The sequence below is a fragment of the Arachis ipaensis genome, chromosome B01 (assembly GCF_000816755.2).
Source record: "Arachis ipaensis cultivar K30076 chromosome B01, Araip1.1, whole genome shotgun sequence".
Taxonomy (NCBI): domain Eukaryota; kingdom Viridiplantae; phylum Streptophyta; class Magnoliopsida; order Fabales; family Fabaceae; genus Arachis; species Arachis ipaensis.
Window position 1 is genome coordinate 15,690,373 of NC_029785.2, and position 25,913 is coordinate 15,716,285.

At 35.3% G+C, this 25,913-nt stretch overlaps 1 protein-coding gene and 2 long non-coding RNA genes across 3 annotated transcripts; 1 reads left to right on the forward strand and 2 right to left on the reverse strand.

Annotated features, from left to right (window-relative positions):
- Positions 1,188-1,598, forward strand: LOC110267729. Its single transcript, XR_002355763.1, has 2 exons — positions 1,188-1,367; positions 1,565-1,598. It is a non-coding gene; the product is annotated as an uncharacterized LOC110267729 (long non-coding RNA).
- Positions 16,062-16,980, reverse strand: LOC110267901. Its single transcript, XR_002356014.1, has 3 exons — positions 16,796-16,980; positions 16,363-16,691; positions 16,062-16,240 (listed from the first exon to the last, which is right to left on the reverse strand). It is a non-coding gene; the product is annotated as an uncharacterized LOC110267901 (long non-coding RNA).
- On the reverse strand, positions 24,632-25,662 carry LOC107647158. Its single transcript, XM_016351277.1, has 2 exons — positions 25,471-25,662; positions 24,632-25,126 (listed from the first exon to the last, which is right to left on the reverse strand). The coding sequence occupies exons 1-2, from the start codon at positions 25,660-25,662 to the stop codon at positions 24,632-24,634; spliced, it is 687 nt and encodes a 228-aa protein (XP_016206763.1).

Sequence of the window (25,913 nt, forward strand, 5' to 3'; positions counted from 1 at the left end):
CTTTGAGTATGAATTAATTAATTTGAAATTCAGTAACTAATTTATTAAATTGGTCTGGTCCTCTGCAACACACACATATCTTATAACATACATTGAAAAGAAGATTATTCTCATAGTAAAATTTTTACACATAATTTTTTAGGTTCATTCTTAATGTTTGATACGTGTGTTTATCTATTAAAATTTTCATGCCTTCGATCATCAATATCATAACTTTTATTACCATAATAATACTTGCATCAAACTATTTTCATTACACCACATTTTTTATGACTGTATATGAGTTTTTTTATTCTCCTTTTTCAATTTGTTTTACATGTACACGTAACCTAAAATTTTCAATTTTCAAATTTTAAATTCAAAATCAAAATTAAAAAAGTGATTCTCTCCGTTCTTTATTTTCAATTTTATCTCTTCCTCCTCTTCTTCGATTCTTCTCTTTTTTCACCTTCTTCACCTTCAGTTCCTCTTCCTTTTTTTCTCCTCCGTTCATTGATTATGTTTTATATAATCTTCATCTTCTTCTTCTTCTTCCTAATTTAAGTTGGAGGTGGAGATTATAGAGTTCATGCACGCACCAAGGCAAAGTTACGGCGGTGGATGAGGTTGTGACCTCTAAGGTGGTGGATCATAATATGGCGGTGGTATTGCAGTGGGTGCAGTGGAGTTTGTGTTGGTCATCAATGATGTGGTAATGGATACGGAGGAGGTACTGACGGAAGAGAGCAAATCGATGGAAAGTACTGAGTCGCACGGCCATAGAAAGCACATGCAATGACACAATGAAAGAGAGCACAATAGCGATATGATATTTTTATATTTTTCTTTATCTTTCTATCCACGTTATTTCCCGTATTCATCTTCATTTTCAATACGTTCTTGATGTCCGTTCTTTTATATTTCTTTCAAATTTTAATTCCAACTAAATCTGCAATGTAATTTGAAATTGAAATTTGAATTTTAAATATGCACAACCTTATCAAGCATTCAATCCATCTCTCAGATAATCAACTTTGATTTTCTTCTTACCATAACCCTCCTTCTTTCTCTATCTTCTCTCATGTCTTTCTCTCCTAGATCTATATATCTCTCTGCATCAATTTTTTCTTTTATTTTTGTTCTCTCTATCTTCTCTTTGTCAAGCGGAGAGTTATTGATGGTATTATGGCACGGTATTTGTTGCAGGAAAGCAGAGGAAAGAAGCAGAGACACGACAGGGAGGAGCGAGAGATGCATACTAGCATCGACAACAATGGGATGATTTTGATGGCGATAGATGGCACGGAAGAGAAGTCACAGTTGTAGCACCGGAAGCGGCCAGCAACGGTCTTGGTGCGATGATTCTGTATGCTCTACTTTTGTAAGTAGTCGTCGTCTTCTTCAAATGAAAGTATATATAAGATTTCTAATTTATCCCTACTCATACCCCCTGTTTGTTTTTTTTAATATTACTTTTTATATAAATTGTACCTTCTATGATGAAGTTAAGTGTGTTCTTTATTATTTGATCTGATGTATATGTTCTAAATTTGGTAAGATTTGAATTGTTATTGTTGTTATGTAGAGTATTCTTTGTCTGATGTGGAGCTGTTGATGCAGAAAATTCAGAACCTTATTGTTGTTGCCGGGATTCTATTTGCATTTCGCTAAAAGGTTTTAACCTTTTTCTCTTTTATATTCAATTTACATTCAATAAACAAAACCAAATGAGATTTCAAAGTAATGCAGCATAAACTATTCATTTTTCTTTAGTTTTTTATGTTCTACCTTTTGTATTTTCAAAGTAATTTAGGAACTAAGTCAAAAGAATTTCTTGTTGTGTAGCTACTATGGAAGGTTTGCATTTACTCTATTGTGTTTTTATTAGTTCTTTTTTTGTTCAATTGCTTAAACTTGTTGTTTGCTTTTGCTTATTATTACCTTATCTTTTCTCCTTCCTCTCAAGCTTGGCTATGTTTTTTACTCTTCAAGTTGGTAGTTTCAATTCTCGATTTTTTGGTCTTTTCCCTTCTAAAACTGGGTTAATTTCTTTTTTTTCCCCCCACAATCCATTTGAAAAAAATTGTGGAACAAATTATGGGTACCACCAAGATTTAAGCTTTGTTGCTTTCAAAACTTACTTGAAAAATTTCATATTTCTGTTAGTAGTTACTTCTTCTACTCTCTCACTGATGTGGTTCTATTATTAATAGTGAGACATTTTTAAAGAATGGACATCACTAGATTGGTCTTGACATTTCCCGATCAATGCTTAGAATGTTATATATTTATTTTTTTAGGAAAATATATTAAGTTTAGATGAAAGCTGTTACTTGGTAATATGAGTTAGGCATTCACCCTAAAGTACTTTCAGTTTTTAAGGTGGTTCGTAATTATGTACATTTTACCTGTTTAATTCTGTTTTGAATTGTCTTTAAATTTGATTTTCAGGGTTTAGGGCTTTGTCCCAGAGTAATTGATGGGATCATTGATATATTTGCTATTCAAGTGTGTTTAATTAACAGTCATACTACACATCCATGTAATTTTTCATCCAATTCCATCCAAGCTGGCCCAACACAAAAAAAAACCCAATTCCATTAAATGAGCATGTATTCATGCGTCCAAACCCCGAAAACGTTTAACATTCATTTGCATCTTCATTATGAAACAACGTTTCTTCTTCAACCTCAAAATTGCCACTGGAGAAGTTCAAATCTCTCTCAAAATCTCTCAAACCTCCATTGTGTTCTCTGCGAAAATTGCTCCTACTCCATAATCGCGTCAAGCTTTTGAAAAGAAGAAGAAAAAACAAACAAAAACAAGAACATAGACTCCGCAAGGTATGAGAAAAACTGTCGTTATTATGTTAATTTAATTTCTCTCAAAACTCGCATTTCTCCTAGTTCAATTTAATGTTTAGTGGATTGAGTTGCTTCGTTTAGTAGATCGGCTTATTCTAAATCTATTTTTATTGCATAACTAGGATATACGAATAGAAAATGTGTTGTTATTTTCTTTCTGTGATATATTGATTGGTTCATTGGTGTTGGTCATTTTGATTCACTTGATTATTAGTGTGTTCAGTTGAGTCATTGTGCATGCAGAAAAATTTTTCTTGATGATTAAATATTTATCATGTTTTATTCAGCACATAAATGTTGTTCGATGTAGTGGAGTTGCTCTTTTTGATTCACTTGATTGTTAGTGTGTTCATTTGAGTCCTTGTGCATGCAGAAATATTTTTCTTGATGATTGAATATTTATCACATTTTATTCAGCACGTGAATCTTATTCAGTTCAGTAGAGTTGCTCCTTTTGATTCACTTGATTGTTAGTGTGTTCAGTTGAGTTCTTGTGCATGCAAAAATATTTTTCTTGATGATTGAATATCTTTCACGTTTTATTCAGCACATGAATGTTGTTTTGTTCAGTGGAGTTGTTCATTTTGATTCACTTGATTGTTAGTATGTTCAGTTGAGTTCTTATGCATGGAGAAACATTTTTTTTATGAATGAATAAATGTTTATCACGTTTTATTCAGCACACGAATGTTGTTCGGTTCATTGGAGTTGCTCATTTTGATACATTTGATTAAAATGTGCATGCTTATGCTTGTCAGTGTATTGAGTGAATTATTGACCAAATTTTTTTATCCTTATAGCAAAAATGAAGAAGACAATGGTGACAAAGAAGGAGAACCCGCGCAATAACGTAAGCATATGTACAAAATGAGAGACTAAGTGATTCGGACATTTGAAGTAATAAGACTCCCGAAGCCATCTGCTACTCTCTCCAGCCCTTATTGTAAATTTACATATGGGGATTTAGATAGTAAATAGGATATACTTTGTTTGACTGGTTATAATTAACACTATTTTGTTTAACTTGTTAAAAAAAGCAAACACTGCTTCTTTGAATGTATATATGTGAATATTAATGTAAATGTTATTGGAAATCTAATGTTAATATATATATATATATNCTGAGATGTTAATGTATATGAAACTGTTTGGCTGTTATTTTGTTCCAGGTTCACAGTGAATGAAAATCAGGGTATTTATCAAACATTAATAGCCCTAAAAACCCAAACAAACCGAAATTAATACACTGGATGGACCGAAAAAGTGGATATATCACTATTAAAAAAATGTTTCTATCAGTATTCAGTTTCAAAACAGCTTTCTGCATAATGAACCGAATACGTTATTAAGGTGAACCATTAATAAGCCATATTTAACAATTTGTCTCCAGAAATACACAGGTACACCGGAATAAGTCATATTTAACAAGAATTTTTTTTAATTGTAAGTCGTATTTTATTTTGAAAAAAAATTATTTATATTTTTTAAAATTTTTTTCAAAATAAAATACGACTTATAATTAAAAAAATTCTTGTTAAATATGGCTTATTCAGGTGTATCTGTGTATTTCTAGAGACGATGATAATGGTTGTCATTGTTAAATATGGCTTATTTTTTTAATTTATAATTAAAAAAATCCTTGAAGAAGTTATGCTTGTTGTCTGCGTATTTTTGTGTACTCCTATATATTGTTTGTAGATCTATATACTATTTAGAGATGATGATAATGGATTAAAATGGATTAAAAACGTGAAATTCAAAAAAGTTAAAGGGAGTTCGCGGGGAGTAAGGCGAACTTGCTCTAAACAAACAAACAAAAATCGTATTTAAGAAATTAAAGTTCAAAAATGATATTTATTATTTTATTTCTGAAAAAATTCCAATATAAATGATATAAAATAACAAAAATAGTGCTACGATAATAGCACTATAGCAGCATGGCCCAAATATATTACTCAATGATTAACAACTAAATATTATTATTACAAAAATACTATTTATACACTAAAATCAGTCACTAAAATCAATCACTAATGTATTTGTGTATAAATACATGGGGTTTAATTTATTTTTAATGTATATTTATATTCTAACATATATTTTATACTGGTGGTTGATTTTGGTATACACCTAACATGGTTCTTGTTATTAATCCGTGCATGGTGTGTAACTTTTATGTCGCTCATTTTAGTAAGGGAAAAGAGCAACACTTTACTCTTGATAATGGTACAATTGCTACAGCTAGCTAACCCATTAGTCAATTTTTGTTTCTCAAATCCAATAAAAAGAGAAAGACAAATATATATGTAATGTCGTCAAGTGCTATTTTTTATTTACATGTTAAGATTCTAGGGTTTTGTGCGTGATCATTGATAATGGAATCCAAGAGAGACGAACAGAATGGTGGGTATGTATTTCATAGCGCAATTAACTATAAGATGTTCAATAGCATATTTGAGTTCTCTTTTTTGTAAAGCTCAAAATCATCGTTTGGTAATAACCAAAATCCAATATATTAAGGCAAAATCATGCTATATAACCGGAATAAAGTTGACAGTGTTTCATTTAGAGACAGAAAGACGTAGCATTAAGAACATTTATAACATAAATGTTTGTTTCATTTGCCTTAGCTTCTTCTTCATACTCGTTTATATACATCTTAACAAAAAAAAAGCCAAATAGGGAAAAATTATCGTGTATATATAAGCACATTTCTAACACCAAGATTGTTTTCTTTTCTAATTCTCTTCTATGTCATTTTCTTGTTCCTTAACAATAACATGTGAGAGTAGCTAGGAATGATGAGAGAAATATATATTACAAGCCCTGTATTTATATATTAAAAGATAAGATCTCTATGGATTTTATATATGTTAGGTAGTCTTCATGTGTTAAAAATCAGGTTTTGATGCATTTGCTTTTTCACCACGGAAAACACGCACAAAACAAATAACACCACCACTACAACATTTTTTGCCTAAGGTAACCCTTCTTCGAAGTAACATTTAATAAAAGTTGTCTTAGATAGGCAAAGACAACATTTTTAACAAGTTGTCTTTGAGTAAGGCAAAGATAACAAAATTTTTGACCACCCATAGAAAGAGTTGTCTTTGATATCTAAAACAACATTTATAAAATGTTACAAAATAAAAGCTTTAAGACAACATTTTTAAATAAAAATACAATATTTTATATGAGTTATCAAAAATATTAAACAAATAACATTTATAAAAAGTTGCCTAAAATTATTTATGATTAAAAATTAAAAGAAAAAACTTTTAATCATATCCCTAGCTACCAATTATTTTTTCAATAAAAAAATAACTTAAACTCAAAAAAAGAAAAAAGAGCTTCACTTGTTCCACTTCACGCACATACACAATGAAGAACCCTAACATTTCTCCCCTGCAACAACGTACAAACCATACCCTTTCTCCCCTTCCTAACGGCAATAGTAGGTCAGCAGCGTTCAATCGCGCGCACTCCTCCACGCACGGCGACGGCGCGGTGCTCTCCTCGACGGGCGACGGCGCGATGCTCTCCACAATCCCTAACATAGCCACTACAACAATGCACCCTTTCTCCCCTTCCTAACGGCGACAGCAGCGTTCAATCGCGGTGCACTCCTCCACGTACGGCGACGGCGCTGTGCTATCCTCGACGGGCGACGGCGCGGTGCTCTCCACAATTCCTAACATAGCCACTGCAACAACGCACAGACCCTTTCTCCCCTTCCTAACGGCGACAGCAGCGCTCAATCGCGGTGCTCTCCTTGACGGGCGCGGTGCTCAATCGCAAGAAACCCCTCTCCCTTCTCTTCTCCTTCTCGTTCTTCCTCTGTTCCTATGTTTCCAGGTATTTGAAAAAACTAATTTTGATGTTCTTTGAATTAATTTATTACAGTTTAGTTAGAATTTAATTTTTAGTTAGTAAATTACTTTGTTGTTGTCTAATTTGCTGTTCTGTGATTTGTTGTTCTACAGATTATTATTGCTGTGTCTAAAAATTTGTTATATATATATAAGAGCAAATAAAAATAAGTTTATAGAGTGATATAGAAATTATTGAAGTCAGAGGCTAAAAGCCTGCACAAACATTGTAAACAATTTTGCTGTATAGGGCAACACACAAAGAAGTGCTAATCAGAGAGAATATTTAGGATTAAATAGGACAGAATGTCAGAATAATTTTAAAGTTTCTTTACACAAGCATTCATATTCTTATGCTAATTAAAATATAAAATCCATTCTATCTTGTCTTGTTTTGATAAGATATTCTCACGCTTCATCTAAATTATTATTTGAATAAAAACCATCATCAGTATTGATTTACATTATTTTCATTGTTCTATTACCATTATTTTGTGTGTCTTGTAGCATGCCGTTGAAGCATTTCTACATCTGTTGTGCTCATTAAGAGAAGAAATTGGAGGTTGTTATGCTCCAAAGATGAGTTCTTTAGCAGACATTTTTGCTTCTAATAATAGAATTCTTACTCAAATACATAGGGACTGGCAAAGTGAGCATGAAAGATGGCACCAACTCTACCTTCGACCTTTTGATGGGATTCTTAGTAGCAGCTTGACCTGTTAGAGTTGCTCATCCCAGGTATAGAAGGCTTTCAATGCAGTTCTCTTACCTTTGCTGTTAATTGTGTGTACACTTTATGTATTATCATACAGTTTTGATTTGACACTGTTGCATTAGGAGAAGAAAGGTTCCAAGGTAATCGAAATGGCTAAAATAGGAGAAATGTTAGAATTAACTAATTGATTTTGTATGATGACATGGGTTAGATTTGAGAAGCTAAGAAAAGACTCAGTTGTAGCTCTATCTAAAGATAATGGTACTCCTAACCTTTATTTCTAATGTAAATGTTTTTTCGTATCTGTCTAAAATTTTAATTTAATTTCAAACTGTATATTTGTTTGTTTTGCAGATCTCAATTAACTTGGAACAATTTGATTGTTTGCCTCTTTTACCTATACTTGGTGGTTCCACCCTGGTGAGTTTCAAAAATTCAGCGCCAATTATATTGTTGTTTTAATTTCAATATTATTTCTTGGGTAATTGAAATTCTGCAAGCCTTCATGAGCTCCCTGATAGCTGATGTCTCTCGCTTCAGATATTTTGGTTACTTATTGCATTCCACTGTCGTCAAGTCTCACAAATATAACACGATTATTCCTTGAGCTATGCTAATACATCTTGTCCGGCTTTAATTTAAGTTTGAGCTTATTTGTAAAAGTATTACTTAATCAAAAACATATATAATCAAAATTTTAACTAAAAGTTAATAATAATAATTTAATTTAATGATAACAAGTAGAAGTTCTTCATCTATTGACCGAAAACAACTTTAACTTTAACTTTTATAATGTATTATGTTTAGAGGCATTTTAGAAAGTTGTTTGGAAGGAGTAAGGTGTAAATTGATGTTGTTTTAACTTTGTTTGTGTCTGATATTGTTGCTGGTTTTTTTATCTTGGTTCTGCATTTTGCATGAGTACTTGATAGGAGTTTCATTTTTTTGTAACAGGTGCCCCTGCCATGACTTCTAGGTTACAGGATTTTTGAAAAACCTCAGGTTAGTGGGTTCTTAGAATTCATCATCAATTTGTTCTAAAAAATTGAAAAAGGCATTAGAATTTAGATGTATAACTTTTGAAAAAAGGACAGGAAAACTTTCTAGAAGTAGAACTCCTCAAATTTTTATCATCAGAATCAATGTTGCATCAAATGGTACATTGAGTTAAATCGAAAATACCCTATCATTTGTTTGGTTGTTTTCTAAAGTAAGAAAGCCATCATAGGTTTATCCTTATCTTCTTTCAAATGTCATTGCAGGTGACACAGGCAATAAAATTGGGACCTATAGCATTACCTTGTGTACCAATTTTCACAAAGTACCTTTTTATGTGGCTGCACCGCTGACTTCAATTGATCTGTCACTTTCTTTCGGAGAAGAAATTGTCATCGAGGAGAGATCTCCGAAGGAGTTGTTGAACATGCGAGGAGGACTTGGAGAGCAAGTTGCTACCTCATGATAAATGTTAAAGAAATTTTGTTCATAATGAGAAAAATATGTATTTTATTTATTTATGTTTATTATTTATTTGACTTGGTAACTTGGCAAGTATGTAATTGACACTTGGAACACCTTTCTACATACATGCAATATATATTATTAGTTTATTCTCCCTACATTGATTAAATTGAATTTAAGCATTGTTAGTGTGTGTTATATATCCTATAAATATAACAAAGGCAAAAAATATATTGTTTTACATATAAAAAAAGAGAACTTAAGAAAAATTCAATAAGGTGTTGCTTTAGGTATTAAAAAAAATTCAAATAAACTTAAATAAGTGTTGCTTTAGGTCTATAGAAAGGCAACTTAAAAAAATCTGGACAAGTGTTTTTTATGTATTAGAAAATACAACATGTAAAAAGGGTTGCCATAAAGTCTTTGTTAAAGTGTTGTGTTTGGATCCTCTAAGGCAACCCTTATGTGGAGTTACTTTTTTTTTTTGTAGAAAAGGCAACGTTTCTTGAAGGTTGCCATAAAAAGGGTTCCCTTTTATACACAAAAGCGTTGCCTTAGATCAAAGGTAACGGCCGTATAGCCAACCCCCCAAAAAGCGTTGCGTTTTGTCGGAAAGTGTTGCCTTTGATCAAAGACAACACATTTCCTTATTATAGGCAACGTTTTTAAAGGGTTGCCTCAGCCCGAATTTGTTGTAGTGCACTAAGCCATGCAAAGCGGTGGTGGGACGGTTGGTGAATTGTGCAAGATAAGGGTTTATGAGTTAGGATTAGAAAGGATATAAAAATAGAATTGACTAAGGACTAGAAATGAGATAGGTTTGAGAATGAAATTAAGATTAGAGAAAGGCATAATAGTTTAAAAAGATCAGTTATTTACTGGGTGCTTCTATAATGGCCAAGGTTAAGGTGGCTAAAGTGATCATGTGATGTGTACTGTATTTTTTGGTGACACTTACAGTAAAAATTTGTGATTGACCCTACTATGACCAAGTGAATTTATTAATTACAGTAAAAATAATAATAGTTGGTAACATTAATGAAGGAAAAAATCATAAATTGAAATTTATTTTTGAGAAAAAATTTATTAAAAAAAAATAAAAGAAATCTGAAAGCTACAATTAGGATTCCAACTTCAAACAGGAGACTTAGTCAATGGATGGTGTAGTGAGTCAGATAATGTGATTTGTTAAAGGTTGTTGACCTCCCTTTGTGGCTGGTGGTGGTATCCGGAGGTAAAATTCGTTGTGGGTCATTGTCGCGGCACCTGTTAGGCATTGATTGGAGAAGGTGATTTGCGTGGATTATTCTATCAAGGTGTCGGAAGCGGGAGTATATCATGGGCGGCGTTGAATGGCGCTAGTCGGAGGTGAAAGCGGAGAACAAACGTCGTGGGTCGTTGGCGTCGTATCTGGTAGGAGCGAATCGGAGAAGCGGCTTGGTGCAGGCATTGGCAGTCGCTACATTTAGGTATGTTATCATTCTTTTTTTATTTTTTTCTGCCGTCGTTGTTGAGTTCTCTGTTTTTGTTCTTAGTGTTTTGAATGAGTATGGATCTTGTAAGCATAAATGGTCATCTATAGATTATTATTGAAACTTCAATGAAAGTGTCTTACTTTTGTTGGTTTCCAACATGAATAAATTCAATAGAGTACCAAAACATGGCATGTGATTGTACAAAAAGTTTAACAATAATGTGTGTACATGTTTTAGCATTCATGAATCAAATTTCTCCTTCATTTTCTTCGTATGTTTAGAAAGTATTATTGGTTTAGTTGGTTAGCTTCTAGTTGCTGAGAGATGTATGTGTCACACCATCTATGTATATATGGCTTAGTCGTTTACATTGGTTGTTTAGAGAGAGTCATTAGCCATAAAGAGTGTTTGTGTCAGAAACTTATGTTCGATGGGTCGAAGGAGATTTGAGTTCGTCTCCACAAATCTTACTGCAAGTTATGATATTACTTATCTATTTGAGTTTTCTTTATTTTATTTTATTTCGATTTCCAATTGTTTTTGCGCAAAATAAACCTTTTACTTTCGAGTTATGCTTTAGTTTGTATTTATTCTTTTCCAATGTTCTGGATTCAAATAAACTCTCCTGTTTATCTTCTTTCTCTCCTTCTTTCGTTGAAAGGGTTGAAGGAGATTTGAGTACTTCTCCACAACTGCCACTGCAAGTTATATTTGGATTTTTCTTATGTTATTCTATTTCAATTTCCAATTCTTTTTGCACAAAATAAATCTTTTACTTTTGAGTTATGCTTTAGTTCTACTAGTACCATTTCTTGTCCGATATCTTAGATTGAAATTAACCCCCTGTTTATCTTCTTTCTCTCCTTCTTTCGTTGGAAGGGTTGAAGGAGATTTTAATACTTTTCCACAAATTTCACTGTAAGTTATGATCTAATGTATGTATTTGAGTTTTTCTTATTTTATTTGATTTTTATTTCCAATTTTTGTTCCGCATAAAATTAACCTTTTACTTTTGAGTTACGCTTTAATTCTACTAGTACTCTTTCCTCTCTAATATCTAAGTTCAAATAAATTCTCTTATCTATCTTCTTTTTCCCACTTTTTTTTGGAAGGATTGGACTACCAGAATCACAAAAATTGATGAGGCAAATAAATGAATTTGTATCTCTTATATATAAAGTTGTTGCTTTTTGTATAATTAGCCCTGCATGTATTAAAGGCTTTAAATTATCTTCAAAGCATTAGGAAAGCCAATTAGCACTCTATTCTTTGTTTGATTTAGTTTGAAGAGAATTGGAATTCTTAAGAGAATTAAAAATTATACTTTATTTTGAATTGGCATCGATATTGTGAATTAAATATTAGAATTTTATATTATCTTCGGTGTTGTCAGTGTGTTTAATTTTGAGTTGTATAATGAAGGCACTTAATAATGGCTTTGAATGGATAGTGGCAGCGAAGGGAACTCAGACTTTTCAGATCAATAGACTGATGGATGGAGTAGTGAGTCTGATGAGGAAGAGGTCTCTAAAAGGTTAGAGTCACCGTCACGAGTGGACAAGGAGAGTGAGCCGGTAGAGAGAGTTGATATATTTAGTGAAGGGGACGAGGGTGGCAGATTACCTTCATCGGAGTCACCAGGTAGTTCAGGCAATCAAATAAGTGATGATGTGGACACTTCGATGCTTTCAATCGCGGCTGCATTGGCTGATGTTGAATTTCATGGGGTTGAAGAGGCTTATGCAAGATATGTGGAGTATGCAAAGGCGACTAGATTTGCTGTTCGAAAAGGGGATTCCATTAAAGATGATGAAGGCAATGTTGTGAGGAAATTTTTCTATTGCAATCAACAGGGCTTGCCGAAGAAGAAGCATTATGAGAGGGCGGATAGGAAGAGGGCGCATAAGGCGGAGACTAGGACCAGCTGCAATGCGAAGTTCGTTGTGTTCTTAGACAAACAGAATGGCAAGTGGAGGATGAAGACATTTGTTCAAGATCACAATCATGATTTGACTTTGCCTGCTTTCACTAATGTGATGGCATCTCACAGCAACATCAACGAAGGTGATAAATCCCACATTCATAGTATGCACGAAGCAAGATTCCAGACCAGTCGAATCATGGGGTTCTTTGCATATTTGTCTGGTGGTTATCGAAACTTGCACTTCATAAAGAAGGACGTTTACAACTATATCGACGATGTACGTCGCTCTCGGATCGTTCAGGGAGATGCGGCAGCAGCAATAAGTTATCTGAAGGGAAAAACTGAGGTGGATCCATTAGCTATTGTGATGTACACATATTGTCCCAAAAACCACCTTGGTCACTTGTTTTGGTCAGATGGGGCGACGCAATATGACTATGATTGCTTTGGTGATGTGTTGGCCTTTGATTCGACGTATAGGAAGAATCTATACAACCGGCCTTTGGTAATATTTTCTGACACTTATCACCACCGACAGACAATAATTTTTGGTTTTGGGTTGTTAGAGGACGAGAAAATTCCATCTTATAAGTGACTGTTAGGCACTTTCCTTGACGTATCACAAACAGCCCAAAGTTGTGGTTATAAATGGAGACGAGTCAATGAAGGATGCTATTGGGACAGAATTCCCTAATGCCATGCATCGACTTTGCACCTGGCACCTAGCGCAGAATGCTGTTTCAAACATCAAGGATAAGGATTTTTGTGCTGCATTTAAGACTGCTGTGTATGGTCATTTTGAGGTAGAGGAGTTTGACCAGTATTGGGCAGACATGATTACTGCATTCGGGCTAGAGGAGAACGAATGGATTTGGGCAACGTACGAGAAGAGGGTACAGTGCGCGAATGCATATTTATGTGATAAATTTTGTGTTGGGTTGAGAACGACGTCAAGATGCGAGGGCATTAATGCATCGCTTAAAAGGTTTATCAAGTCCTCGAATTTCTTGTTGGAGTTGGTCAAGAATCTTGAGCGTCTGGTTAAGGACTATAGGAACAATGAGTTTATTGCAGACTACAAATCTCTATATTCGAAACCGGTCATGACTATAGGACTGGAATCAATTGAAAGGGCCATGTCACAAATCTACACCAAAGAGATATTTTTCAAGGTCAAGAAATAGATCAAAGGTGTGGCTGCATTGATAGTTCTTCATAGGGAGATTTATGGTAGCACGGAAAAGTTCATGTTTAGAAAGTTTTGTAAGCCCCATCGGGTTTACTCTGTACTGTATGAAAGCAACTCTGAGAGGTATGAGTGTTCTTGCAAGCTTTGGAATAGCATAGGAATTCCATGTAGCCATATCATATGTGTTTTGAAAGAGTTGGAGAAAGATGCCTTGTCGATGCGGTTGGAGCTGAAAAAGTGGTGTAAAGATGCTAAGTCTAGATCATTCCATGACTCGGATGGAGGTTTGGATTGTAATAGAGCATTTCAGGGATGATATGGTTTGTTGTGGACTGCTTGCCTCCCTATGTGTTTGTTAGCGGCATAACGTCCTGCCACGTATGAGTATGCTGCTGCCAAGATAGCGCAGCTGTTAAAGGAGGTTGAAGCAAAAGTTCCAAAGGGTAACAGTTCAACTTTTGTGCATGCTACTGCAGATGGTTGCGATATTTTGGATCCGAAGATTATCAAGTCAAAAGGTGCACCGCGGTCGACCAGCAATGGCAGAATGGGTAGGCGGTGCAAGCGTTGCCACGGTTTCGGACATGACCGACGAAATTGCACAACAAACAAGGAGGACATATTAGATGAGGTTTGTGGTAAATTTGAAGTTGTTAATTTTGATAGTGTTAGTGTTACCGGCTGTGATTTTACTATTTCATTTTCACACTACTAAGTATGGAAAAAAATATGTATCTCAACTTATTGTGCAGCCGTTACGGTCCAATTTGAGACAAAGTCAGCATGGTGGGAAAAGATCTTGCCGTGCCAAAAATGGTGGGGTCAGGCAGGACACCATTTTTTCATGATTAGGGAGCTTCAACAATTAACACCTAAAGAAAGGGAGGGCATTTAGTAGCTTCAAAAGTTAATCATGACTAGTCAAAGTCCAGACACACTGTTGGCAAATTTAGATATCGTAAGATCATTTTGTTTAGGGGTAATGAGTGAATACCTATACCTGGTTTCAGTTATTTTGATGTTAAAGAGGTTGTTTATCTTTTTGATAGCTATGCCGTATATGGTTTGATTCTTCCAAACAGGTTAGGAGGATTTGCAGATGCTAAGTATGGACATATCTTGTATAATTCTCATGTTATCGGTCCTTACTTAGATGGGTTGAGCTAATTTAAAGGTTTATTATTTTAATTATTTCCTAGCATGTTTAGTCTAACTAGACCACAATTACATTTAATTCTATGCCTTATCTTCGTACATAATATTCATGGTCACTGTTTGAGTTACAACACAGTGAAAAGAGCATGTCTTGCATGGTAAAGGTATTCTCTGATTGATAAAAATTAAATGATTAATATATAAAAATAAATTGGGAGCTACATCAATGAATTTATAAAAATAAATTTATATGTCTAGGTGCTTCTCATGTAATTCTGAGTCCTAATTCGATTTATATGTAAACATACTTTACGGTAAATCGACACACAAATTCCTATATATAGAATTCGACTTCACTTGATTTGAATTAAATTGTGCTAAAAAAATTTCAAACAAATGAAATCAAAAAATAAAAAAAAAATGGTGGTTAATCTTATGCACTCCTTATGTACTCCTACTATAATTAATTATTATCAACAAAGTAATATTATAATGAATTAATTTATAATTTTTGAAAAAAAATATTTGTTTAGCGCAATATAATACGAATCAAGTAATTCGAACTTTATATATAGGGATTTATATGTAAATCAAATGGGGTCAGTCGATTTACCTTGAAGCACGTTTACATATAAAGCGAATTAGGAGTCATATAATTACATGGAAAGCACATGTATATATAAAACGAATTCCCTTGTATCGATTTACCATGTGCGAAAACCATGGTAAAAATCGATATAGCTTGTATTGATTTAATATGGATGAAGCCAAAACGTGCTCCCTATTAGAAATTCCAAATTTGATGGATTTATATAATAACACAAATGGGTGATCGATGTAATATAATTAGATGGCTTTGGTTAATTGTAGTACTTTAATTTAAAATGTTACTTACTATTTAAAAGAAAATAATTTATTAGCTTCATGACCCTAACGGTTTGTACAGCTGAGTCGATTTTGAAATTCATAACTAACCATATTGTAGCCTAATTCAATAATTTAGATTTGATTACCTCACAATTGGGTAAGGCAAACTACAACACAACGGGTTAGAAGTAATAATTTAGATTTGATTACCTGACAATTGGGTAAGGTATACTACAAACAACGGATTAGAAGTTTGTATTGAATAATTTTTGTTCAAATGGCCATATACCATCTGAGACTCATAAATTATGTTAATAAATGCCATATAAGCAACTTCTGCAGTCCAAGGAGTGTAACAGCATTTGTGTGCTTCACAAACAGATGGCACGAAGCCCTTGTTTAGCGTGGATATAGTATTTTTCTTTAAACGGGAAAGTCTACACAATAAGATTCAGTGCATCAAGTATGAAAATATAAAGTGTGGCTACAATTGTTTAGCACTTTACATCAAGTAGCAGCTCAATAAAATAGGTCCGAAGTAAAGTTGCAAACCACAAGTCTGAACATGGCTTTGTCGTCTTTTCCACTAGGAGAGCGAATTGTAGGGAGGAGAGTAGGATAATGAATTATGCACCCAACATTGCTGGAAATGTGGGGGACGCTGCTCCATTTCCTAGCAATGCAACTGCATTCTTAAATCTTTCAACAATGCTACCTGTTATTAGTGACCTCAATGGTCAACCTGAATGTAACAAAAGGGTAGATGAGAACCTCAATAAAACCAAAAATAACCACCTCCTGAATCCAAATCGGAGGGGGCAAATCGTGTCAGTCAGAATTGTTAGGCCATAATTTTAGAAGTACCTTTATGTGCATGGGATCTACACCTCGGCAAAAGATTTTGTACCGTATATCTTCATGTCTTTGTGTGAGGGGTCATCCATCACAGTTGCAGGGGGTGGACTTCAAAAGTAAGTACTACCAAAACGGATCCATTTTTTCAGCCTTGTATTATTATAGCTGCTCCAAAAAGAGTTAAATCGACAACTGTGGGTTCATTTTGTAATCAGAGGATCCCTTGTGAAAGTCCTCCAATACTCTATCGCCAATTCTATGACTGGCATGCGGTTCTCGTTGTGGTACTTAAGAACCATGTCGATGCCAAGCCTCATCTTGCTATAGTACCTCACCTTCTGCATCAAAATTAACATTTAATGAGTGTATGTCAAGTGAAATTTGATATATTGTTCAGTGGATTGGTACCAGACAAAATAGTTTATGCAATAATGCTGCTTACCACAACGTCGTATGAGCTCCAAAGGTGGTACAATATCATCCACTGAACCACATACATTCCGCAGTCATTGCTGTAGCATTGCGATTTTAAGGTTCATATGTAAAACAAACTTGAAGAACTCGTGTATCGACTTAAATAAATTCATTACGTGATTGTGATGAATAATTGAGATCCCCACGAATCATACCTTCGATTGTCTTGTTCGACAATCTTTGGCTCATAAAGTTTTTAGTCAATTATGAGTAACCTCTTATCAGTTGGGTTTTCATACAATGATTCGTCATCAACCAATTCTTCTAAGAAATTGGCCTGAACACGTAACAGGACATAAGTGGAGTCATTATTACGTTGAGAATACACGAAAATTTATAAAGAACAAATAAGCCACAAAGAGGATACAGAAGGAGTACATTTCGTTCCACTTTCTTAATCTGTCTAATCCTTTTTGGCCCTAACTCGGACAGCAGGTTTCATGGAATCCAGATACACTAGCTCCTTCCCGACAATATCCACAATCAGTAGGAACCAGTGATTGTCGGACCAAATGGGAGCAAAAATCTATAAAATACTAAGTTCGTCAACAACACATTTAGTAAACGTCTGGTAGATGTCCCACATAGAGTAAAACAGAAATGTAAAGAAATCAGCGCAGACACAATAACACATACACGAATTAGACTAATGCATACTCTAGTTCAGCTGTAAGCCTGTAACATAGTTATAAACTTATTTATGTTCAAAGCCAACTCTTCGTCTTCTTCCAATCACATGATTCTCATTTTATCTTCAAAAGAATAAAAAACAATACAATCAAATACAATTTATAATTCCAATTTCATAATACACTATAAATTCAAACAACAAAGGACGTGTTTCACAAACATAATATACATGTATCTTTGCGTATTGCCTCCACAGTCGCCCATGGTATCTGTCTGCGACTAGTAGCAATTTAATGCAGTTTATAAATAGTAGGATAAGTGAATTTGATTAAATCATAATTATTTTAATAAATAAGATCCATCTATGAAATAATAAATAAACTATCAAATAGATAAATTAATTGGACATGATTTGTTAAATAAGCAATATATATTATTTAAATAAGACTAATCTTATAGTTATCGATGTCATTGTCAAAATATGTCACACAATAGAGTAAACAATATCATAAAATATAATGCGTGTCATTATGTTTGATTATAAGTTTATCATTTTATGTTTTTCTGTCTTTAATATTCAACGGAAAACAATGGTAACGGACAAAAAATATAATTCAAAATGCTATTATGGTAATTATAAAGTCGTAACTGACTAACTGTTTATCTATTAATTGCAATCATGTAATTATAATTCATAATGATTAAAAATAAAAGAATTGACATATTTAATTTAAATATAAATACTTTTAACTCTTATTTGTAAGTACACATATATTTGGTAACCACAAAATTTTTTTCAACATTATGACATCAGTTGAGTTAGCCTAGAACACAGATCTGATAACTTGGTGTTGTATATTATCCTACATAGGTATAGAGGGAGACAAAGTACAAAACTAACTGTGAGGATTGTTGGCAAGAACCATTGAACTCTTCTCGAGCTCTGAGTAAGCATTAAGGCCAGCAGTGTCAGAACCTATTAGGCAGCACCGTATTCTTAATGGATTGCACAACAAATTCATAGCAGTGATACATGGTTATATGGAAATGGAGACTTACATCGTCCACAATTGGCTTTCCGAGCTCAAGGGTTAGAAAACAAGCAACTCACTACAAATGACATTGGTTAGTAGGTTGTGGCCAGTTAAGCTGGAAACACCACACGGATTAAAGTCATATACAAGCAACTTAGTAATAGCAAGTAGTGGAACACCTTGAGGTTGGAATTCTCACATGAATGTCAACATTCAATAGAATTATAAATACTGATACAAATACGTAAATTTCTTGTCAGAAACACATGGAAACAAAATTAAATTATAACCACAAGTTTTGTTCTCATCTCACATTGATGCTCTCCATACATACTCTAAAAGAAACCGACAGTATCTGTCATGTGCAAATAAAAGGCGATGTGACAAAAGTAAGATAGTATTATCAGGATTAAACGTACTTTTGGTCCAGGACGTTGTTGAAGATATATGCAGCTGCTGCCAAGTCAAGCCCAACAACTTGCATGTCCTCGGTTGGGAAAAAGTCATTGGCATGCCTTGCTCAACGTGAAAGATGTAGCTAATTATGTTAATTACTTCATTAAGACGAATATTAACTCATATCAGTGTTTGTTGTATAACAAATAAAGATGTTACTGTTACCGTTGGGAGGATGGAACCGACTTCCTTTGCCCATCTACTTTTATCGCCATGTCGAACTTGTAAGAAATTCTACTGCTCAGCCCATTTCACAGCCGAGATGTCCCTGCTACTGTTGTAGGGGCATGATTCCTTCATTCCATTCTTTCCTTTTCCAACATTAAACAATTTCCTTTTCCCCCTTGGAGGTTCAGTTTTAGGTTTCCTTTTTGACACAGAGTAGCTTCTACTGTCCATCCGCCTGAAGTGATGATATCTTCCCTCCGGGCTGGAAGGTGGTGTGGGGATGGGGACATAGTCCGGATTGTCGAACTTAGAGGGTAACAACTTCTGACGTCGCTTGTAGGTTCACAGTGTTGTCCCAGCTTGTTTTTTGGTGGCAGTAGGGGTGGGAGTCTTCATGTCAGAAGAGTTACATGGCATTTCTGAGTTGCTTCCTATAATAGGCGAGACATCGTTCTTGGTCAGGCCATGCTTCAGAAGTTCCACCAGTTCGGTGTTGAGAGACTTTTGGGTCCCGATAAACTTTTTCAGGTCGTCAATTTGTCACTGGATACCATCCATTTTCCGAACCAACGACGCGAGCGTGTCCGGCGCGACCTTCGCTGCAAATTCGCTGTCCCTGTGCGGGTTTAAAAAGTCAACAATAGCACAATCCATGAGTTTTACTCAATTACACGATAACAACAACACACCAGCAGCATAACAGACTTTTCAAATAAGACTAAATCCTTCCACACGCAAATCAGAATTTTCATTTAAGTAGAGCTTCAACACAGATTATCGTAAGACTTAACAAGACTTACGATTTCAGAGAAACGGCTGTTGGAAACACCGGTGATGCCTTCGATGCAGAATCGCAGGATAAAGTTGGACCGTCCCCAATGTCTTCCGTCTGACCTACCGAAGATATCTGAATCGGTGGGTGGTTCGGTGCCTCCATGGTTGCAAGTTGAAATCAACGAAGGTACGAACATAAACTTCCAACAATAGTAGCATGGAAAATCAGTGTCATTAGAGAGATGGAGTTGCATCAGATTGTAATGTTCGTGCAGTGGACTTTTTGATGATTTTTTTTTATCAAACCAAGGCTTCTACATTTTTTATGTAATGGAACAGTGGTCTTAGCCAATTCCATGCCGTAGGTTACGAATGAACGTATATGTGATTGGCTAGTTGTTTTTTTAAGCCCAAAATTTATAATAATTTGAAATTGTGGATGGAAATAATATTGGCTAGCCTACTGTATTGGATAGGGACAATGGAAAATAAAATAAGTACTCTAATTAGGAGGCCCATTCTAAAACCATATGGATGTCACGAAATATTCAATTTACTGAGTACGTACATAGTGCAAATTAATTCCTTAATTTAAAAAAAAAATTAAGTCTACACTAACACTATAGAACTTTCCCAGATAATAAACAAGCATGGAATGCGACTGCTTAGATCATGTAAAACTGGACAAAGTGCAGATATAAAAAGTTATCAAGTCGGAGTTTCGTGAATTTGAAAAAGGATTTATCCAAAAGCTTAAATGCTAGTTAAATAAATGTCCAAGAAGTAAAGAAAATTCTTTGCATATTTTTCCATGAAAATATGGTTCCATCTTTTTATCCTAATATTTTAGATAGCATATTAAAAAGACAAAGTAAGCAACATTTGAAAGAGTAACAGTTTCATGCAAGTGATCTTGAACAATGTTCAGAGATAACTAAATTTATGACATACAACTTGAAAGTGTTTGCTGCTAACATTGGTATTTTTAAATTAGACACGGAGAACTTACCGTGGATGGCACAAACAGGTACTTTTTAGGTGGTCTGGAGAGTATAGTCTACTAGGAGTCGCTTAATAGAATTTTTCTACGCTGCAAAAATGCCAAAGTTAGATTGATGACTTTTTTTCCTGGGGTGATATCGGTGTCACGTTAGTGTTTAGATTTCTTCCATGTCCAAAAAATCCATACTTTTTTTCACTCTTAAAAGTGTCCTCATGACAAACGACATAGCCGTATGATGCAACCAACCACAAGGAAGTCTTCATACTCTATCCCTGATGTGAAGTTTTTCAACTTGGATACGGCACCGTGGTCATCCATGAGTGCAATTATTTTTTAAGCCCATTGGACTGTTTTTGCCCCAAATAATTAATATACACTTGAAGTATTATTTTATAACATAATTCATAATAAGATATACAATTATATTTCAGGTGACATAATTTTAAACTGATAGTACACACAGCCTGTATTTTAAAGATTTGCATGCGGTTTAGTAAAGATCTTGTCTCTGACAATTGTTTATCCTTGAGAAGTTTTTTTGTTATTTTTTTTCTCTTATTATTTTTTGATATTGATNATAATAATAATAATAATAATAATAATAATAATAATAATAATGATGATGATGATGATGATGATGTTCCTGTATGAAAGAAGTCTCCAAGGTATAGCTCGTGCTGTTGTTGCTCGAACTTGCTTTCTTTGGAGTGGGGATGAGGAACGTCGTCTCCTTATGAGGACGACGGCGTTGGGCACCTGTAAAGGGACTGTAACGCTCAAGTAAGTAAGAGTGTGAATGTATTCAGAGTAGAATAGAATGAATTGCGTACATATAGCTTAGTAAGTTACTAGTATATATTGAGTTATTCTGAAGTGGTTATGCGTATCCTTGTTTCTAGTTTGACGGAGTCTTTTGTTAGTGCTCCGATATTTGAGGCTCTAGTCGTTTGGTTGGAGAGATTTTTGGGAGTCGTATCTTTTAGCGGTTTTCGATTCCGAGCTTGGCTGGGTTAGGCCGATTTTGGTGGTAACGAATCATAGCCCCCAAGCTAGACCTGTTTTGAGGAACCGAGCTATAACAGGTTGAGCTTCATAGGTATAGCTCGGAATCGGAAATAGTCAAAGCCCCCAAGCTCAACTTGGTTATTGTGAATTTTGAAAAATAGGTGCAGGTTGATGGTTTTTGGCGGTTAATGTAGATACGAAAAGTTTTTGGAAGAGAGAGAAAGTGTTTTTGGAAAAGACAGGTTCATTTAATGCTTGTTGGGTATTGAAACGGTGACGAATATTGGCCATTGATTTATAATGTACTTTTTTTCATTGATGGATAGGGTTTGTTGTGACGTTTTAGCTTGCTGAAGGTATGTGTTGTGGGCTAGTGGGTGGTTTTTGCTGGACTCTTTGAATATCCATTTGGGTTTTTACATTTTCTGTGTGTTTGCTAAAGATGAGTAAGAAAGGTTAGTTATTCTTACTTGGTTTCTTTTTGCTTTACTGCTTTCACTGTGTTGTTGAGATGGAGAAAGGGAAAAAATTTGTGGTAGGGAAGGCTGTTAGGGGTAGGGTTAAAAAAGAAGTTGCTGATGAGAAAGATATGATTGTTGAGGAGGTTTGGGTTTGGAATCCTGATGATCCTTTTGCCTAGGTTGCGAAGTCGGTTAGAGAGTACTCTTCCGTGTTTAATGATGAGCAGAGTGTATCTCAGCTAGGCTCAGTATCTTCGTGGGTTAGAGAGGGTAGTGATATTGATCTTAGGTTTTTGCCATGTAATGCTACTGATCGCGTATATCACCGTGGTGAAGGTTTTGAATATTTCTTCATGTATAGTTGTGTTTTTGTGGATCTGGGTGTGAAATTTTCTTTTTCTGAGTTTGAACGTGGGGTATTGATGCAGCTTAAATGTGCACGTCACAGCTACATCCTAATTCCTGGGCATTTGTTAGAGCTTTTGAAATTTTGATGGATTGTCTAGAAGTCAAGCCGTCATTAGAAGTCTTTTTCGCGTTGTTTCAGTGTAAAGGGGTTAAGAGAGGATGTTGGTTGAACCTGGCCAGTGCCCCTGGTCGCGTTATTTTTAGCTTGTATAGGTCTTCTTACAAGGGTTTTAAGTCTATGTTTTTGAAGATTAGTGTCGCCGAGGACGAGTTTCCTTGGTATATTGATGATTGCCTTCTAGAGAAATTTCCCTTGTTTTGGGTCCCAAGACCTAGGAAGATATTAGGTATGGATGGAACAGAGTATAGGATTGAGATGATTGTGGAATTTAGTTAATCATATATCTTCGTCTGATTTGTTGTCTGTCGTGGAACTTCTTGAGTTGAAAACAGATAAAGATGCATTGGCAGGATACATAGGTAATATTTGTATGCATATTGTATATATGTGATTGTTATGGTGTGTAACTTCTGTTTGGGTTTTGTTTGTAGTTGAGAAGGCTCCTAAGGTGACTTCAAGTAGCCTGCGAGCATATTTTCGGACCAAAAATATCGAGAGACATGGTTCAAGTAGTCACATTATGGCAGAAAAAGGTGCTAAGGTTGACCAGTCGTTGCCTGCTAAGAAGGTTATCTTTGAACAAAAAAGAGGTGATGGGAAAAAAGAGAGACCTGTGAACTTAGCCGAGGATAGGCTCGGTGGAAGGGATATTGATCTGGAGGTGGTGAAGAGATTCACTGAAAACCAAAGAACGCTTCATGGCTATAGGGGGGATGAGGACTTGACCTCACTGTGGAGTGAACACTTCCCGTTAACCATAGTGGTTGACGAGTACTGTCAGAGTCCTGCCGATGTCAAGCTTGTTCATGATGTTGGGGATGTTGGCATCTGTCAATATCTGTAGGTAAGTAATGTTTTTGTTTTGATGGTTTTGCTCACTTTGATTTTTGTTTGTTTATTTGATTTGTCATTGTTGTTGTAGGTAATGGGAGCTCAGCTGATGTCTATCGGCCGAACTCAAGAGCTAAAGCATGCTAGGGATGTTTTTGACAAAGCTGCTGTGGACCAGCTGATGAAGGATAACTTGGATAAGGGGAATAAACTTCACACTGCTCTAGATTTAGTGGACTCTTTACAAGGAAAGTTAACAGCCGCCGAGAATGTTGGAAAAAAATTTGAAGAAGAGAAGACTGCTTTGGAGGCAAGATTGGTTGTACTTGGTGCTGAAAAGAAACAGCTCGAGGTTGAAAAGGAGGATCATGGCCTCGAGATGTTTGCTGTTGGTTTTGATAGAGCTGCTGAGCAGGCGAGGTTGTTAGCTCCTGAGGCAGATCTGTCGCGTATGGATCTGATCAAGGATGTTGTTGGCAGTGAGTTGGTGGATGATGAAGAGGATGGAGAAGAGGGTGAAGGTGAAAACCCAAATGCTTCCTGAGTTTTGTATTTTGTTTTTATGTGCTTTTTGTTTGAACTTTAATATTGTTGGCCTTTGGTTGTAATGGATAGATATTTGGTTTTGTAATAGTTGATTTGCACGCTTTTTGTGCTTGTGCAGTAGTTCGAAAAAATTGCTCTTCGTATATTGGTTTGTTTGATTTCCTTTTCGCGAGATAGTCATGTTTGTTGGGGTACTCGGCTGAGTAAGATAGGAAAAAGATATATGATATAACTTATATTTGTCACATTGGTTGAATTGTAAAGGTGTAGGGTGGTGTGCCTCATTAAAACCTTTCCAACAAAACCCTCCTTAGGGATAAAATCTGGTAGTAGGAAAAAGAGTGCATCACTATGTCCGACTTATAGACTAAATGTAATACATCTTTAAAGAAGAAATATTCCAATTGTTTGGTAGGATAGTTCCATCAAGTGTTTGAATTTTGTATGCTCCCTTACCGATGACTTTGTATATTCGGAACGGTCCTTCCCAGTTGGTGCTTAGCTTGTCATGTCCTGTTGGTTTTCGTACATTTTCTATTTTTCTGAGAACGAGGTTGTCCTCTGAGGATGTCCTTGGTTTGAGGTTCTTGTTATATTTCCGAGCTATAGCTCGCTTTGTAGCGAGTTGTTGCAGTGTTGATTTGTTTCGGTCCTCTTCGACGAGGTCAAGCTTGGTTCTTCTGTTTTGAATGTTGTCGTCTTCGTTGATGTTCTCGGTCCTGGGAGATTGTAGTGAGACTTCAATTGGTAGCATGGCATCACATCCGTATACCATCCTGAAAGGAGTTTCTTTTGTTGATGATTGTTCTGTTGTGTTATAGCCCCATTCTCCTTTGGAGTCTTCGAGTTTCTTCCTGAGTCCCTATAGAATAATCTTATTGGCAGCCTCAGCTAAGCCGTTAGTTTGTAGATGTTCTACAGATGAGAATTGTTGAACTATGTTGAAGTTTTGTAAGAATGTTGTGAATTTTTTGTCCATGAATTGTCTACCATTATCAGTTATAATGGATTAAGGAATACCAAATCGGCAGAGTATGTTTTTCCATACAAAAGAGATCTTTTTTCGGAAGTTATTTTTGCCAATGGTATTGCTTCTATCCATTTTGTAAAATAGTCAACAGCAATTATTAAAAATTTAACCTGGCCTGGTGCGGGTAGGAAAGGTCCAAGGATGTCCAGCCCCCACTTATTGAATGGCCAGCTTACCTCGGACGAGTGTAACTGCTCGACTGGATTGTGAATGACTGGTGCATGACGTTGGCAGTGGTCACAATGTTTAACCTTATACATGCAGTCTTGTTGCAATGTTGGCCAGTAGTAACCTGCTCGGAGGATCTTGGAAGCTAAGCTTTGTCCTCCTATGTGCGTTACACAAGCGCCTTTGTGAACTTCATTCATTGCTAATTTAGCTTCTGCCGTGTTCAGGCATTTTAGAAGAGGTCTTGTAAAACCTCGCTTGTATAGTTCGGTGCCGAGTAGTGTGTAAAAACTGGCTCTTCTTTTGAATTTTCTTTTGTTTTGGACGCTATCGGGTATATAAACTGTTTGTAAATAGTGTATGAAAGGTCGTCGCCAGTCTTCTTCCTGGAAGTTACCTGTTACCTGCTGTACCACAAGTAGGGAGTCACATTTGACGTGCAGTTGTGTTA